Consider the following 16,908-nt stretch of genomic DNA (forward strand, 5'->3'; position numbering starts at 1 on the left):
GAAGTAATACAAATAGAAGGGAAAACAGTATTCGTTGATTGAATAAAAAAGCTAGTTTTATGGCTAAAAGAATAAGAAAGAAACAAATCCTGTAGGCACTTTTGTGCAGTATAAATGAAGAAAGAAACAGCCACCCATGGAAACCTTAGTAAACCTCCCATCTCTCCCTGTACAGCTCCCAACTTGAACTAAAACTACTATTTTTACAAGCCACATTTCCTTTCTTATTTACGAATTTGTCAGCTACTCCTAGAGCCTCCTTTTGTTCCAGCAACTATCAGCTCTTCTTTAAATCATCAAAACCCCACTACCATCACTATTCACCAGCCAATTCATGTACACCATGCACCTACCTAATAATTACAAATTCACAGATATTATATACCTGCAGAAAAGCTATGAAAGGTGGAATGAGCCTTGCCCTTCTGTTATCGCATACAACAGCTTCTCTTTCATCCTCTCCTGCAAAAAAATTACCACCCGATATTTCTTTCAATTTATCTTTTTTTTTTTAAGGAATATAATACTATAAGATAATATTATATGAAGCTTCTTGAAGGATTACTTTTGAAGAATATGGCGGTAGCTTCAGGTAATTGGCACAAGTCATAACACTGGGCAGCTCTGTATCAGCACAATTGCTACTATGCTGAAGGAAACATTAAAATTTAAAGAAATAAATACATGATAAGACAAAAGAAATGCAAACGGGTAAACTAAGGCGTATGGATCATACAGACCTTGCGAACAATTGTCAATTTTGGATTTAGAGATGCCAAACCTCCTGGAGGTAGCCGGGGTGCGCCAGTCACAAATTGCAGAAATGCTCGCCGTTGTGCATAATCAAACTCTTGTATAATTTCCAGTAGCTGAAATTCCGAGTGACTCAGTGAAAAGATTTAGCAGATGAGAAAAGCTGATAGCATAAGAAAAAGAGGGAAGTGGCAAAGAAAAGAAAATGCAAGTAATACTAACATTAATGATGGGTGGACTGCTAGCTGTATATCCATGATCAAACTTGATATGTTCCAGAACTTCGTTGAACTGTTAGAAAAAACAACATTAAAACTCAGTAAAGGTAATCCATCTCTCCCCCAAATAGACTCATTAATCAAGTGGTAGATATACATACAGCCCAGAAATCACATTCTCCACAGAGTAAACGCTCTAGTTCCTCCTCAGTAAAAATACAAAGATGCTTAATTGCAAAAACCTGCAACAAAAGCAAGAATCAGACATGTTAAGAAGGAAACCATTGCCCTAAGTATTTCATTTTTTTTTTTTGAAAAAAAAAGATATCCAAATAGGACCTATGCAGGGAAAATTGAAGTGACAGATTGACAGACCTATGGTTAAAATTAGACTGATAAGACACAATCAACTATAGAAGCTACTCAATCTCATAGCCCTTTCTATCTCTTCCCCTATCACATCAACTATCAACATATCCATAAAAGCTAAGCAGTTAAAACTTTTTTATATCATCTGGAATACAGCGGAAAGAAGCAACCACAATGCACTAATATGGTGAATTATAATTGTGTTTCTAAAATTTTCTTGCGATGTGAGTCATTTGGGTCTGTGGGAAAGCAAATTGCTTCATTAAACTCTACGTGCAAAGGAAGCATAAATCAGTTATTTAATAGGGGGCATCAAATTAAAAGAGTCATTTCTATAACAGCCACGAAAACCATATTTCTAGTTAACATCAGTCTTAAAAGTCGAGTAATTACTAATTTATTATTAATATATTGAAAACAGCTTATCTAAATCTCAGTTGGCTTATCTGGCTCCCATATAACTATGCCAAGAGGAGCAACATTTAGGCTTTGCTCGGTAGGATGGAAAGGAATGAAGATGAAAAACTTTTTAATCAAATGGTTAAAGTAAAATCTATTCACCCAGCAGAGAGACTTCAGACTAGTGAACATATAGATGAAGAGAAAAATATCATATATCACAGAAACAACTTGCCCCTGGCAAAGCATTAACCTAACCAACTTGTGTAAGAATCTCTCATAGCAAATAAAGATCACACTAAAGAGTAATATAATCCTTTCTGAATTAAAAATAACAGGACTGGCTACACAACTCGTTCAAACATTATTTCCTTCAAGTTTACAACACATCAAGTAGAACAAATTGAATGTCTACATGGTCAGTTTTAGTCAAGTAGAACACACTAGGATTGAAGACATCACCATTTTGCTAACTTCTTTTTAAAAAATCATGCAGTGTATGATGGTACATACCTGGTTAAATCCAGACTTGAAAGCTTCAACTTGTCTGACAATTCCACTATGTATGGTAGCATCCACAACATGCTCAATATAATCCTCCAAATTAGCCAAATTTACCTGGGAACAATGCATAAATAACATGAATCAAGTTTGAATTAATTCAATCAATGGCTCTCAGGAAAAATGAATGTAATCGTACTTGAGAAATTCTCACCATTTTGTGATTACAGTCAGAAGAAATAACATAATCAGGATAACCAGGAAGGGTAAAGTCCAGAAAAAGGTCCTCAATCATGGTATTTCGAAAGCACAAATCCAGTTTCAATGTTGGGTTTTCAACACAAGTGGATTCCAGATGAATTTTCCGATTAACAATAGCCTGAAACTCCAGTAGTGTCCTACCAAGCTCAGGGTCGAATGATAGGATGTCATACAAACTAAGGTCCTACAAAACCAAAAGGATGCATATCTTAATTTCTAGAGTGTAATGTTAAATCATGATTACAATTTACAGGTCAGAAGAATACCTGCCCCAAAATTAATTTGTAGAAGGCTTTGGAGAAGGGAATATCTAGGACTCTTCCATCTTGAATAGCCCTTGCAACAATTTGACCCAAAAGAACAAACTTTTTTAATACTTCAGAGAACTGTACCCCATTATATGAATCTGATGTAGGTGACAGTGGACGAGGGAAAAGCCCGAAAGGATTTCTTAGAATTCCAGAATCTGCAACAGGCAAGGTTTTTGAAGTGATAAATAAACTATGGTCCTCTCTCCACATGCCAAGGCCAGATTTCTGAAATTCATGACTAACAAGAGTATAGAATTCTAAAGTTGGACCAAGACCAGTGCCAACTTCTTCATTATATTCCACTTCAACAAGCCCCTTATGACGAGCATGTAGGTCCATCATTCTGGTAGCAGAATCCAGAACTCGATCACGCCAAACTAAAAATTTCTTACGAGGCAAACCACCTGCAATAGGCTGCCTGTCATTTGAAGCACCTGAATTACGTGACATGGCAGGAAGTTGAACTCTTCGTGGACCAAAAGCTGCCAATCGGAAGTACTTACATCTTGCGTCAAAGCTAAACAAAAAGGGACATGAAGCAATTAACTCATTACACCATGAAGGCATACCACCGGTGGACAAAGTAAAAGTATCCCGCATCTGCTGTTCTAGCTTTTCAGTCAACCTACTGCTTACAAACTCATTTTGAGGAACTGAATGAACCGTTACCTTCAAATTATCCAAGTTATCAATCCTACCTTCAGCAAATGCACGTGTCCGCTCACAAGACATTAGATGAAATGAACATTTGTTGATGGCTTCCAAACTTTTGAGCAGAAACAGTATATCGTAAGTGGGACTTGACTTGTCTAAATCAGAAGCAAGTTTGCAAGCGAACATGCTGGAAAAAAATGCCATATACTGCTTATAGGCAATAATTTTATGTAATATTGAGGACTTCCATTCTAGATATGTATGCTCTTGAAGATCGTCTTGCTTAGATTCCACAGCCTTTTTGTATGTTATTGTGTATACTTGACTCCATAATTTTGCCCATTGAATAAATTCATTCTCTGAATTTAATAGCTGTTGAAGAATTACTTGATATAGAGTCAAAGTTCGGCGTAGTTGATGTCCTTCTAGATAAAGCAATAGTCTAGGTGAGGAATCTTCAATGTCATTGTTACTAGATGCCGAACAGAGAGTTTTCATTTCTGTAGTTGACCCAGTAGGAAACTGTCGTTCCTGCACAGCAGAGCCCTGTAAAATAATGCAATTTGCAGTCAGTCAGAATAAAGTACCTATTTTAAATCAAAGCAACCCTTACAATAAGGGAAAAAAAACACTGGATATAGACAACTGAAACAGTAGTTTAAGCAGGCTTATATGATACATACAAGACATAAACCAAAAATAAACTAATAATACATACAATATCAATTTCATCCAATGACATTGTTTCACCAGAATTTGCTTCTCTGAAATGCACTTGTTCAGAGGCAAACTGTGACAAGTTAGCCTCATCTTCCTGCAGGAAAGCATAGCTGCAAGTATTGAGTAAAGCTCAGAACTCATCAAATATAACATAATAAATAAAGAAATGCAAGAAAAAAAATCATGCTACTAAAGAATTCATCTCATTAAGGTCAACAAACCACAGGAGTCACCTGCGTCCCTGGCAAATCAGTGGACATGCTGTCTATAAAACCTGAACTCTCGCCTTGACTAGAGTTTGCATTTGGTGGTAAAAGAATAGGTGGACTTTCCATCTGTTCCAATGCTTCAGCATCTGATTCCCCATTTTCTGTTCTTTTAGTGAAAATTTTGGGCCAAAGATATCCTTCAATGGCATCTGACGAAGAAAATGGGTCAACAGTCAAAACATCTTCAGGGAAATCAGAAAGGCAGGTCTCCCCCTCCCCTCTCACAAAACGAACCCTAAAACATGGATACATAACGCAACGTCCATTTGGGACAGTAGCAAATGAATTTCTCTGCTTGAATCCGTAGCTTGGAATAACAGGGAAATTTTCCAAGGATGACAATGCACTTTGTAATTTTTGTATTAATACTGACAGAGGCAAGTCCTCAACAGGGATATCTGAATAAGACAAAAACAACTTTGCAAACACCTCACATCTCTTTCCCAGAACAAGCAAATGATCATATATACCATTAAATTCCACATTATCTCTCAAGTACAGACCATTAGATAGGTAATGCATAAGTGATTTTACGATTCCACTTTCAATAAATTCAAAAGTGGAAACAGGCTCTCTACCATTAAGCTTCAGCATAATTTGATTCAATATACTGTAGAACTTCTCTTCATGTTGAACAGGAGTATCATCAACAACAGGCATGTTTATCAAATTACTCAAAGCAGCAGAGAAGGTTCTGAGATTTTGAAGAATATCAGTCATTCCTTTCTCAGATTCAAGTAATTCTGCAGCAAAGTAATTGCTTTTAATATATTTTGCAAGATTGCAAACAGTATCCTTGTCAAGCTTGCAAGGTGGAACTGAGGAAGATGACATTGTATCAAATGCATAACACAAGCATCGCTGGACCTCCCTTGCGGAAGATTTTCGGCTTGAATCAAATGACGGTTGGATGCCACTGAACACTGGAAGCATAGCTTGCGAGCATTTTTCGGGCATTAGCAATGCATCGATGGCAAAAAAAACACCCTCCTTTATGAATGAGTTCAAATAAACTTCAGCAAGCTTTTGGAGGATCATCTCAGCAATCTGTAGGGCTAACATCAGCAAATGGTGATCCTTTCGAGTAAACACTCCAGCCAGGAAACTGCCATATATAGATTCCATGAAAATATATTCAAGATCTGTCAGCTTATCTTTTATGTATTTAAAAGAAAAGAACAAGAAAAAAAGATCCCTATTCACCTTGGAATGTTGGCAGTCTTAAACAATTCAACAAGTATGTCAGATTTGCTCAGAAAAACTAACTTGCTAATAACAGATAGGCAGCCATAGCAAACACATATGTTTGCACCAGAATTAACCACCTGTGCGATTGGTAAAGCATGTATTATAACGCTATTGAAAGGACAAAATACAGTGATTTCAACTGTACATATCAGGGAGCTAACCTGGACCAGCGTGGGAAGTATATCCATTCCAAATTTTTGCAGAAGATCAGGGTGATCAGCTAAAAATGATTGCTTATCCAACACTACCTGATTAACTTGATCTCCAGCTGAGGTGGGAAGCAGCTCATTGAGCAGCTTCAGAACTTCATGTACCTGCCAGAGACAATAGCAATAGTGAGCAGTGCCTTTTCTTCTGATAAAAGAACACCTGCTGTTGACTTAAATAGAGTCATTAAAACTTGAACGTATAACTTGAGAGCTAGACAACCAATAATAACAGTATTATGGTTGGAGATGAACTTGGTGCCCATCCATGGTAGTTACCATTATCCACTACAAGGATAGGGTCAGAATAAACGCTCAAGCCATTACCAACTAAAATGGAACAGCCTTCAGAGAAATTGTCCAGTCTAAGATGCAAACCTGATTGCAATTTCCATCAACCAAGTGTGGAGAAGACATTCGATGCGAGAGGTCATAAGTAGATAACACATCCTTCAGCGTACTGGTTATATTTAGCTCATACAGACTCCTAAAAGCTACAAATGAACCAGAAGAAAGTTTGACAAGTAATCCTATCAAGCCCTGCCAACCAACATGGAATGATCAAATTACCATATAACGAGAAGTGAAGAATGATGAATATATCTAACGTCTGAACCATGATCAAGGAAATTTGCATACATTGTAAATTGGCTGGGATACAGTAGTTCGGCTATTCAAGTTCACAAGGCGTGTGACTTGATTAATCAGCTCATGCTTACAAAGTTCCTCTAGCAGTTCAGAAGACTGACACATTCTCTCAGATATTTTGATCAAGCAAGTAGCCACACTTTCAACAAGCTGGAAATTTTGAACAACGTAGAAATTCTTATGTCAACAAAATATATGAGAAATAAACATATTGAAGGAGTCATCCAAACGAGGAAAACTACAAACGGTTAAAAACCTGTTGATCCTCATGCTGAAGTAAATCACATAATTTGGGAACAGCTTCAACAAAAGGTGCAGGGCACTCCGATGGAAGTTTCTTACAAATGTTCACCACAGTGGAAAGTGCAACTCTCTAATTGGCAAACTTAGAATCAAAATTCAACAAAACAACATATATCCTAATTCTCAAAGTAAGAACTCAATGCACATTGAATTACCTGCACGCTAACTGAGAAAAAGTCAACAAAATTCAGAACAGCCATAATTGCACCAGCCTGTAGACAAGCAAGCGGTTGATCACGAGATATTTTCTCCAATGCTTGCAAACACTGCATAACAAAAAACAAACATTTCTTAGCATAATGAATTCAGTTACTTCAATCACACTATAATCTAACAAACAAACTTAAAAACTTTACCTGCTCGGCTACATCCACATATTCAATAGCCAACAATCTTTCACAAAGAGCAGGAACCGCATCGTGCCTAACAAGGAAACCAGATGATCTAGGAAACACATCACATAAATAAGTTATGCCCCTAATTGCCAACAGCATTATATTAGCATTACTCTCATTCTTGGCAAGCTTTACAAGTATTGGTGATAAAGAATCCGCCATCAAACTCGAGAGAGAATCCTCGTTACAAAAGGATAACACTTCACAAAGTTCTGTCAACGCAGCCAATTGACCAGAACCTCCATCTCCTTCTTCGTTCAAATTTGACAAGATATTATTCAATTTTCCATGATCACTCGATGATCTTCTTCTCTGATAATCTCTTAAAATGTGATGCCGTGGTTGTTGGTCGGCCTCCTCGGAATCGCATGATCCGTATGCTGAATCTTCTTCCTTCTCGTGTTCACCGTCTGATCGGCTCGAGGCCGAGGCGGAGGAGGAAGTGCCTATGTCAGCACCGGGAGTGGAATTAGGTGAATTGAGGTGAGTTTGGATTGAGGAAGAGTTGGAGGAACTTGGTCGAAACTCTAATGAACTACAAGCTCGCTTATCTGCTGGTAATTCGTCGGCCGTTTCCGTTCGTTTCTGTCCTCGATTTTCCATTTGATTTTTTTTTTTCTTTCTTTGGCCTTTAACTGAAGAATTTTTCAATAAATATTTCACTCAAACCTGTGATATTAAAAATAAAAACAATAAATTAATCGCATTAAACAGAGTGTAAATTCATACCGAAGAACATATGCGAAGTGCCGTAGAAAATTAATGTTGTACAGTAATAAAAATGTTTATGAAAAAATAAAAAAACATGAGCACAAATAAAGAACAAAACTTAATAATCATCATCAAAATTTAATAATCAAAAAGTTCAGTTTATTGAAATTAAAAAGGAATTTTTTTAAAAAAATAAAAATAAAAAACACAGTGTTTAAAAGACAGAGAAAAATTAAAACAAGCAAAAAAATTTAGGGTTGGTTTAAGAAATAACCGATTCATCAATCATCTAAACCAAATGATCATCACTCCTTAAAACAGCTAGCAAAAATGTTAAAAAAAAAAAAAGAAATAGAAAACAAAATGGAAATTAAAGAAAAAAAAAAAGAGGAAAAACAAAAAGCAATAAGCTGAAAGTATCAAAGGAAAATAAAACAAATCACATTAAAAAAATTTTCCATGTTTTTTTCTTCAATTAATGTACCTAAAGAGAAGAATTTTTGATCAATCGGTCTTTCAAGAGAATCGAAGACCTACAGAATTTTCGAAACTAACGGATTTACTTATAGAAGGAAGACGACCTTTTCTTCCTTCTTTTTCTTTTATTTTCTTTCTTTTTTCTTCTTGTTGCTGATCCTATATTTTCCTTCTGTAGATTAAATAAAGAAAGAGTTTTTATGCGATTGTGATGAGGATGGAAATCGGGGGCATTTTCTGTAATTTATGGAAGCACTTAAAAGAGAGAGAGACAGGGGGGAATTGAATCCAATTGATATTGTAAATAAGCCTGTATTACAATTCTACTGGCTCTGGTCAATATCTTGTGAGACTGAGCCGTATTAAAAATCGTACACCTTCAAAAGTTCTAGCTGTACTGATTATGATCGTTGGTTGTGACTTTGTGACAGATACGAAAGTTTCGGCCTACGATAATTAGATTTCGCCTTTGTACAGTCTTTGAAGTCAACACCGCCTCTTAATTAAAAAATCATGGATTCTTAGCTCGGCCCAATTCTAAATGGGTCTCTAGATATATTTGTTAAAAATAAAAGCATCAATTCAAGAATTAATTACAAAAAGGAAATTAAAAGAAAAGGGAGACGACGGGGTATTTGCATTTTTTTTATAACTTTGGATGATTGATTCGCTTAAGAAAGAATAAAAAAAGAATGATACTCTCGGTTTTTGAATGCACCGGAGGCCAAGAAAAGCAAAGCACATTGGTTGGGACACGCAAAAGCCGACAACATTGGTGCCTTGGCAAGCCAGGAAAGCTTCTTGCCAAGGCAACAATTAGATACAACGATCTTCTCCGTCCTATTAACCCTACTCTTTTGAATTCCCCATATCAGACTCCACCCTATTAATAGTAATAAACTTCTTAAATGGAAAAAGTAGAACCCCAACCATATCAAGCAAAGCATGAAATGTACATGTCATTTGTCACATGATTACACTGTATTGGCTTTTTTTCTTTTTTCTTTTTTTGGTAGAATTTACTCTGACTTTTCTATCCCTTCAATTCAAAGGTGACTGAAAGGTGACTGAGGAAACTGGAAATCAAACATTCCCATAACATGCAATTACCTAAGAGCGGGTCAATCATCAAACCAATAAAAAAATAATAATAAGAATAAGAATAAAATTAACTGACAGTTGAAATCAACAATCAAATAAATAATCTTGTCCATTGGACCTTACATTGTTCAGAGTCACATAAAAATAGGATGATCAGAAGCATATGAAGTTTCCTAAACAATGTCATACCAGAATATTATGTTGTCCTCCCCAAGAGCTCAAATTTACAATCCTCCCAAGATTTACACAATTCTTTGAAAAGTGAATCTATTTCAAAGAACAACTGACATACAAACATTACTAGAAAATAACAGCTTACAGGATAAGAGGATGCCAACCATCCCAAATGTCACCGTCATTTTGTTACTATTTGTTGCAGCATTGAACCATGATATTTAATGGGATTTGGATGATGGAATTGGCTGAAGAAGGATGAATCTCTTACTCGGTGCCTTGCATCGGAACCATCGGATGGGCCTGTGACTACATAAGTTCAAATATATTAGAACCAACCAAACAAATCTTTTTTCTTCTAATTAAAAGATCATCAAGCAACAGCATTAAGGCAGAAATGTAACGATTGAAGAAATATGCATCATCGCAACATTGAATCTTCACCGGTAGTTAGGGAAAAAAAAAAAAAAAGAGGAAAATGGAGAAAAAGACAAACAAAGAACCAAATATTAGCGAAAGCCTTACAAGTCTATGCATAAGCATGTGTATCAATGACGCCACATACCAAAAAATTCGTAAGGATGAAACAAATTATTCATTTTTTTAAGGAAAAAAAAAAGAGAAATGAATTTCTTAGAGTTTTAAAATGCTTGGCATTGTAACTAATTAGTAGCAAAAAAAAAAAAAATTCCCTGTATCACAAGGTAGATTAACCAGCTCACATCCTCACTTCATTTCCTTTGAGGTATGATAGGCCAGTACGTGCTTCCCAAGTAACAAGCCAGATTTCCTACTAACTTTCTTTTCAAGGTGACTATCACTAAAGAACCAGAGTTACCTTTCAAGTACAAGTAATGTTTAACCATAACTATCCAAGCAACTCTTAAGCGTTAAAAAAAAAAAGACAGGACATATTTTCTTCTTTATCCTGTTTGGATAGATCACTAATCCTGAGATTAGAATTAACGATAAAAAAGATAGTATGGTCCTGTTGATATGAACTTAGCCAGAGTTAAAAAGAGCACCATACTAAAGATGCCGGCAACAGCAGTGGCACCATAAGATAGCAATGGACAAATGGCTTGGTATAAGCAATGGCAACAGGATTAAGCACAATGATCCCATCTAGAAGTAAAAGAATTGGTGGTAACAGCATGGTGATAGTGACAAAAAAGTATAGAGAATTGGGATAATATCAATGGCACGTCATGCAGTATTGAGGGGAATACAAAGCACTTATGTATTCATGTCACATTCAACCAATCAAATAGCAATAACACTGTCATGGATGGTGCACATATCTCACTGTACGAAGGACTTAATACATATGGTGCTTCAAAGATTGATATTGATAAGTATCTTCCACTCAAGATGTTATTCAGTAAACCAACCAAGACCTTAGACTAAAACCAATGTAAATCACACCACATACACAATTTGATCACTAGGACTTAAGCAATAATAGTGCAGGATAAAACTACATTTGCTAATTGCTTCACTGTGAGAGAGTACAAGTAATACTCCAGAAGAGCCAACAGCAACAATGAAATCCATAGATGTATACAAGAAGCAATTGAGAACATTTGCAAGACTCAAATGCCAAATATGTGAAGGTATCAGCTTAAGCTCTGTATAAAATGTGAACTTTTAAGGTATGCTATCATATTGACATGTTACAAAGTAATTATTAAAGCAACTAATCCATAAATAAATTTTTAAAAAATTGAAATGGGGCATTATGATGGTTCTATCACTTCTTTAAGATGACTTAGGTTCCATAAAAATAAATAAATAACATGAGTTAGGCAAATATAACCAATAAAGAAATGCAGTACAGATAGTCACATAGCTAGTAAACTATCTGTGAAGATCCTTTGTGTGGCTTCATTCACAAACTCCATGGGTTAAGTATGAGCCTATTTCTACTATTCCTATGATGGTTCAGTGATGGGTTTTATCCCTTTCTTAAGATTAGGTTTCTATCCTATATCCTCTAGCACTAAACTCCTTTGTCTTAGTAGATATTAACTTTTATAATCTGTGGACATTCAGATAACATACTATGTAAGTCCTTCATTATCTACACAGGTGATACACCTTTCATATAGGATGATCTTATAAAGCAGCTATTTTATCCATTTCTTAAGATTAGGTTTCTACAGGGATTTATACTGCGAACGCGGTCACACTTTCAAACACATTGCGTTTATTGCGGTTGCAAACGTAACGAATAAAATAATAGTAATTGTGCTCATTGCAGTCGTGAATTTTTTTCTATTTTACACAACTTATCATAAAATGAACTAAATAATTATTATAATCATAATAACATTTATATATTATACTTAAAGTAATTTGTCACATTTTAATTCTTTCATTTATATGTTAAAATAAAATTTTTAGTTACAACTCATAAATTAATAAGTATATCTAACATGTTTGTTAATATATTCATGAATTTTATGGACATGAATGTTATAAATACATATTTAATCTTATTAGCAAGAATGATGATGAACATTAAAATTTTCTTTTATAAGATATGATTATTGGGGTAAGGGATTAAAATATAATTTCTTGAACATTGGTACTTGTATTTTACCATTAAATCAAATACACAAGTGTAACATTTTAAATAAACTTACAAAAAATATTCATTTGTAAACCAAATTCTCAGTAAATTCCAAACCCATTTTCTTCTCTTCTCACCAATAGTAGAGCAAGGTCTTTAGCCCATGCAAATCCCCATCCCATTTTCCTCTGTTTCTCATTCCTCCTCTGTCTATATTTTTCTTCCCCATCTTGCAACAGAGTCACCAAACACAACCAACCACCCTCATGTCTTGCTCAGATCCTCACTGCCTCTTCTTCAAGAGATTTTAAACTGCCATGTCTCATTTATCTATCCCTCTCAACAGTCAAATTTGGAGAAGATAACACAAAGCACAGCCTAAAGTCGACGGGTATGAAGGCTATCTGAGAGCTCTTTCTTCAAACCATCCGCAACTCAAATTTTAAAAAATGGGTATTTGTTTTTTTTACCATAAATTAATTTCCTTTTTTTAGTTTGATTGAGGCTTAAATTTGTTGGATTTCAACTTAATTGTTTGAAGCTAGGGTGGGTTTTCTTCTCTAGTTTGATTTTGTTTATTGTGTGATTTGATTTGGAAAATATGAAAAGCGGCTTTAACATCCCATTATGCCGCTATTTGCAGCTGCAAAGCCCCGCTGTGAGTGTGATTGCTGTTCACAACCCCATTGCGGGTAAATAGCAATGGTGGTGGGTGCCGCTACCCTCCACCACCACTAAATAGCGGCCGCTACACCATAATGCTGGCACTATTTGAAACCCTGGGTTTCTATCCTATATCATGTAGCACTAAACTCATTTCTCTTAGTAGGTATTAACTTATATACTCTGGACATTCAGATTACATACTATGTAAGTCCTTCATTATCTCTACACATGCAACACACCTTTCATATAAGATGATCTTACTAAGCACCTAAGTGTTCATACGATTTGATATGTTATAGTCAAGGAAGCAACTACTGCCAGATTATGCTGCCAATTAAAAGATTTAGCATAATTTAGACCAGTACTTATTCCAATAGGTAAATACACAATATCACTAGCAGTGTTTAGAATACTTGTTCCTTTAAATATACTTAACAGCATCTAGACAGATCCTTCACATCAATGTTTTGAAGCATCAATGGATAAACTCATTTTGTTGTGTCATTTATTGTCAGGATATGCGACAATCATTTACAAATAAAAAATGTTTTCCAGTTGTACCTTGAAAGGCTAAGTTATGATTGTTGACAACCATAAGCAGCCATATAAGATACTAAAGCCAAACAAAAAGATGCAGGACAACCACAATTAAAGCACCTTACGAAGACATAAATATATGTAAGGATTCATTAGTGTGCTTATGTGTTGATATGTTCCATGACACACACACACACAGGAAGAGAGAGATTACTTGAGAATTCCCATAATTAACACCTCGTGAGAATGACCCCTGATGAGCAAGCTGCAAGAATTATTTACCAGAAAGATGAATAAGATGGCATAGTTGGTGTAGGCAGAACTTTGTTTAAGAACAAAAAGGCACAAAAAAAGTGCAATTCATGAGGAACAAAACTAAAATGAATGTAGCAGTAATAAAAAACTCATGCTTCACCTGGGCATTTGGGCTTGGTTGGACATCTTTCCTAGCAGATATATCTCCTCCTTTAGCTAAGCCCTTGGTATCACCCTATCAAACAACATAGTTGGAAAGCCACAGCCACATCAGAGAGGTAGCTTGGAGGAGAGAGGTGTAAGGCAATAAAATATTTAATAAAGTAGCAACACCATTTGAAGAAGAAAGTATTAACTCACCTCCATCTGTAATGATCCAATTGACCATGAAAACAACCAGGAAAAAAAATCAGTTCGCTACAACTTACAAAGAAGTTAGTGATTAAAGCAGATGATAGAAGTCAGAGAATAAACAATTATTTAAAATCAGAGCAATCACAAGAAAAAGGAACAAAACTTAGAAATCCCACATATTTCACCATCCATAAGCCAAATTTCTTTCCCAGTATTTTCAGATGGACTATTATCATATACACCAGCATTTAAGTCTTGAAAGAAACTCAATGACAAGATGTAATATGTATATGATTGTCACATGCTCATTAAACTACATACAAGGAAATCAGTATTAAATTATTCATTTAACACAATTAGTTAAATAGGCAAGTGGCAAACCCATTTGTGAAGTTATTGAACTCTGCCTCCAACATATAGGATAATAATCAGTTTCATTTTCTTTAGATGAAAGGGTCACAAAATTTAAGATCCAAAATAACTATACGGAAGAAAAACGAATGAATTAACCAATAACAGTTTTGAGATAACCACCTCCCTATATCTGGTAAGGTAAGTCTTTAGTGGATCGATGTAATCTTCAAACCCTAAAGTTGCCATAGCCCAGAGCAGATCATCCCCGTTAATTGTCTTCCTCTTCTCCTTCTGGCACTTGTCGCTGGCTCTGTACATCAATTCATAACCAATTTTCCAATTACAAATAAATTTCTTATGATTAAACTAATAAACTCAGCTAAAATAATTACTAAAAGACTAAATTAACCGAAAATTTTTTTTAAAAAAAGTAGAGAATCGTACTCGCTAGTGATGAAGCTGATGAACTCCGAGAGGCACTCTTGTACGGTCTCTTTAGCATCTTTAGCGATCTTGCCGTTGGCAGGAAGAGCCTTCTTCATGATACGGCTAATGTTAGCGATAGGAAGATACCTGTCCTGTTCTCGCACATTGGACCTCGGGCTCTGCTCGCCGCTCTCGTGACTTCCGCCGCCGGGACTCGCAGGAGCCGGTGCCTCCGCCATAGCGAAAACCCTAGCTCCAACAAATTACCGAAAATCATAATAAATAATTAAATCTCTTATTTCTAAACAGTAACCCTAAGAAGAGGAAAATAGGAGAGAAAGAGGGAAGGAAAAGGGAAACTTACCTCGGTGGGAAAAATGAAATGATAAAAAGAAAAAGAAAAAGGCGGGAGAGAGGGAGATTGGATTAGGAGAGGAAGAAAGAGAGGGGATCGGACGCTGGAGAAGAAAGGAAAAAGGAGACACTCAGATGCGAGAATGCGGTTTATCAACACCGTTGGTTAGGTTTTCCATTTTATTTATTTATTTTTAATATATTTATTATGGTTCCTTTAGGTTTTTTTTTTTTTTTTTTTTTTTTTTTTTGGGTTGGGGGTGGGGTTTAATTTTTATATTTCGGGATTTTCCGTGGTTTCTGTTTCTGGAAGAGTTCGCGATCTCCCATTTGACCAGCTGTTCGGTGATTTTGCACTCCGTCAAATGGCTCAAAACCAACGCCGTCGTTTCGGGTTTTCTTTTCACAGATTTTAATTTTATATACAGCAAAGTAGATACTGACACAAAAACTAAAATAAAATTACGGGTATTATGTTTTTTATTTATTTTCAGAAAAACACATATTACATCTTCTTCTATCTATCATTTTAGTCACATTGATAGATTATTCGACTTCGAGGTAATGATTATCAATATTATATGATTAGAGAAACTGTAACCGAATAATTTGATTGAATCAAATAAAATTTTAATAATCTCAAAAGCACCTCATTGAGTAATTTGTTATACATTATCTCTTTTATTGAAATAATTGAACACTTATTTAAAAATATAATATAAGTTTCACAAAAGTGATAATTACATGGGTCAAATTTTTTTTTATATTTAAAGTTATCAAAAGTTATATTATAATCATTAAAACTAAAATTTTAATGTTTTATTAATAAATCACATAATTGTTACTAATTATTTCAAATTTAAATTATTAATTTTTTTAATCAAATTGAAGTGAACCAAATTCATATTCCAACAAATTAAGGCTACGTTTGTTTCATTAAAAATGATTTTTAAAAAATAATTTTTGAATTGAAAAAGATTTTTTATTTAATGAAAAATATTTTTTGTTGTTTGATTGTTTTATGAAAATTTTATTTTTTTTCGAATAATATTAATATTACTATTAAAATATTAAATTTTATTTATTATTAAATATTTATTATTAATATTTAAAAATAATTATATTTTATTAATAATATTTAATATTAAAAATATTATGTTAATATAAAAAATTTAAAATAAAACTATTTATTATTATTTATATTATTTATTAATAGATTATAATATTATTTATTAATATAATATTATTTATAAGTAAAATTATATTTAAAAATATTAATAACCAATTCTATTCATAAACATCTCTTTTCTAAAAAAATATTTTTTTTATTTTTAAATTCGTAAGATAATTTTTAAAAGAATAATTTTATTTTTTATTGACTAATAAATTATTTTTATTCTTCAACCAATTTTCTATAAAATAAATATTTAAAAATACAAAATTATTTTTTAAAATTATTTTTTCCGAAACGAAACCTAAATGAATTTTCCATATTCAAATTAATTTTACCCTCCCAAGTTCCATTAACCGATTGAAATAGAAGGTAGGAAATGGTTACTAATCATGGCGTACGGTGATGTGATGGTGTGCCAAACATGGTGGGCCGTCAAACACATGGTAAACTTCTTAACCGAAGTATCTTTCATTTTTTTTTTTTTTTGGTAAGGAAGTA

At 34.3% G+C, this 16,908-nt stretch overlaps 2 protein-coding genes across 8 annotated transcripts; both read right to left on the reverse strand.

The window, feature by feature from the left end:
* Positions 1 to 13: 13 nt before the first annotated feature.
* LOC111311875 (E3 ubiquitin-protein ligase UPL4-like) lies at positions 14 to 8,616 on the reverse strand. Of its 7 annotated transcripts, none has more exons than XM_089760968.1 (19): positions 8,548 to 8,616; positions 7,217 to 7,924; positions 7,016 to 7,126; positions 6,814 to 6,930; positions 6,549 to 6,707; positions 6,288 to 6,449; positions 5,865 to 6,017; positions 5,659 to 5,780; positions 5,034 to 5,560; positions 4,420 to 4,604; positions 4,185 to 4,280; positions 2,768 to 4,012; positions 2,455 to 2,685; positions 2,253 to 2,357; positions 1,133 to 1,213; positions 976 to 1,044; positions 741 to 869; positions 566 to 649; positions 14 to 462 (listed from the first exon to the last, which is right to left on the reverse strand). In XM_089760968.1, the coding sequence occupies exons 2-19, from the start codon at positions 7,856 to 7,858 to the stop codon at positions 397 to 399; spliced, it is 4,284 nt and encodes a 1,427-aa protein (XP_089617094.1). In that variant the 5' UTR covers positions 7,859 to 7,924; positions 8,548 to 8,616; the 3' UTR covers positions 14 to 396. The 7 variants fall into 7 exon arrangements, with proteins under 7 accessions (XP_089617094.1, XP_089617089.1, XP_089617072.1 ...); XM_089760963.1 differs by having other exon boundaries at positions 8,451 to 8,616; XM_089760946.1 differs by having other exon boundaries at positions 4,420 to 5,560.
* Positions 8,617 to 9,616: 1,000 nt separating this feature from the next.
* Positions 9,617 to 15,386, reverse strand: LOC111311877 (nuclear transcription factor Y subunit B-8-like). The gene is made up of 6 exons (XM_089760971.1): positions 15,247 to 15,386; positions 14,901 to 15,131; positions 14,637 to 14,766; positions 13,909 to 13,983; positions 13,708 to 13,758; positions 9,617 to 10,027 (listed from the first exon to the last, which is right to left on the reverse strand). Exons 2-6 carry the CDS (start codon positions 15,119 to 15,121, stop codon positions 9,986 to 9,988), a joined length of 519 nt encoding a protein of 172 aa, XP_089617097.1. The 5' UTR covers positions 15,122 to 15,131; positions 15,247 to 15,386; the 3' UTR covers positions 9,617 to 9,985.
* Between the last annotated feature and the right edge of the window lie 1,522 nt (positions 15,387 to 16,908).

This window comes from Durio zibethinus, chromosome 1 (genome assembly GCF_047325235.1).
Source record: "Durio zibethinus cultivar Kanyao isolate XHJ-2024 chromosome 1, ASM4732523v1, whole genome shotgun sequence".
NCBI lineage: Eukaryota > Viridiplantae > Streptophyta > Magnoliopsida > Malvales > Malvaceae > Durio > Durio zibethinus.

Excerpts from the sequence above, each read along its gene's own strand:
- LOC111311875 (XM_089760946.1), bottom strand. The coding sequence starts at position 7,858 with ATGGAAAATCGAGGACAGAAACGAACGGAAACGGCCGACGAATTACCA. Across the intron at positions 4,013-4,184 it reads CATTGGATGAAATTGATATT|GGCTCTGCTGTGCAGGAACG; the intron begins GTATGTATTATT and ends ATTATTTTACAG. Across the intron at positions 2,686-2,767 it reads ACAAATTAATTTTGGGGCAG|GACCTTAGTTTGTATGACAT; the intron begins GTATTCTTCTGA and ends TTGGTTTTGTAG.
- LOC111311877 (XM_089760971.1), bottom strand. The coding sequence starts at position 15,121 with ATGGCGGAGGCACCGGCTCCTGCGAGTCCCGGCGGCGGAAGTCACGAG. Across the intron at positions 14,767-14,900 it reads ATCAGCTTCATCACTAGCGA|AGCCAGCGACAAGTGCCAGA; the intron begins GTACGATTCTCT and ends ATTGATGTACAG. Across the intron at positions 13,984-14,636 it reads ACCTTACCAGATATAGGGAG|GGTGATACCAAGGGCTTAGC; the intron begins GTGGTTATCTCA and ends GTTGTTTGATAG.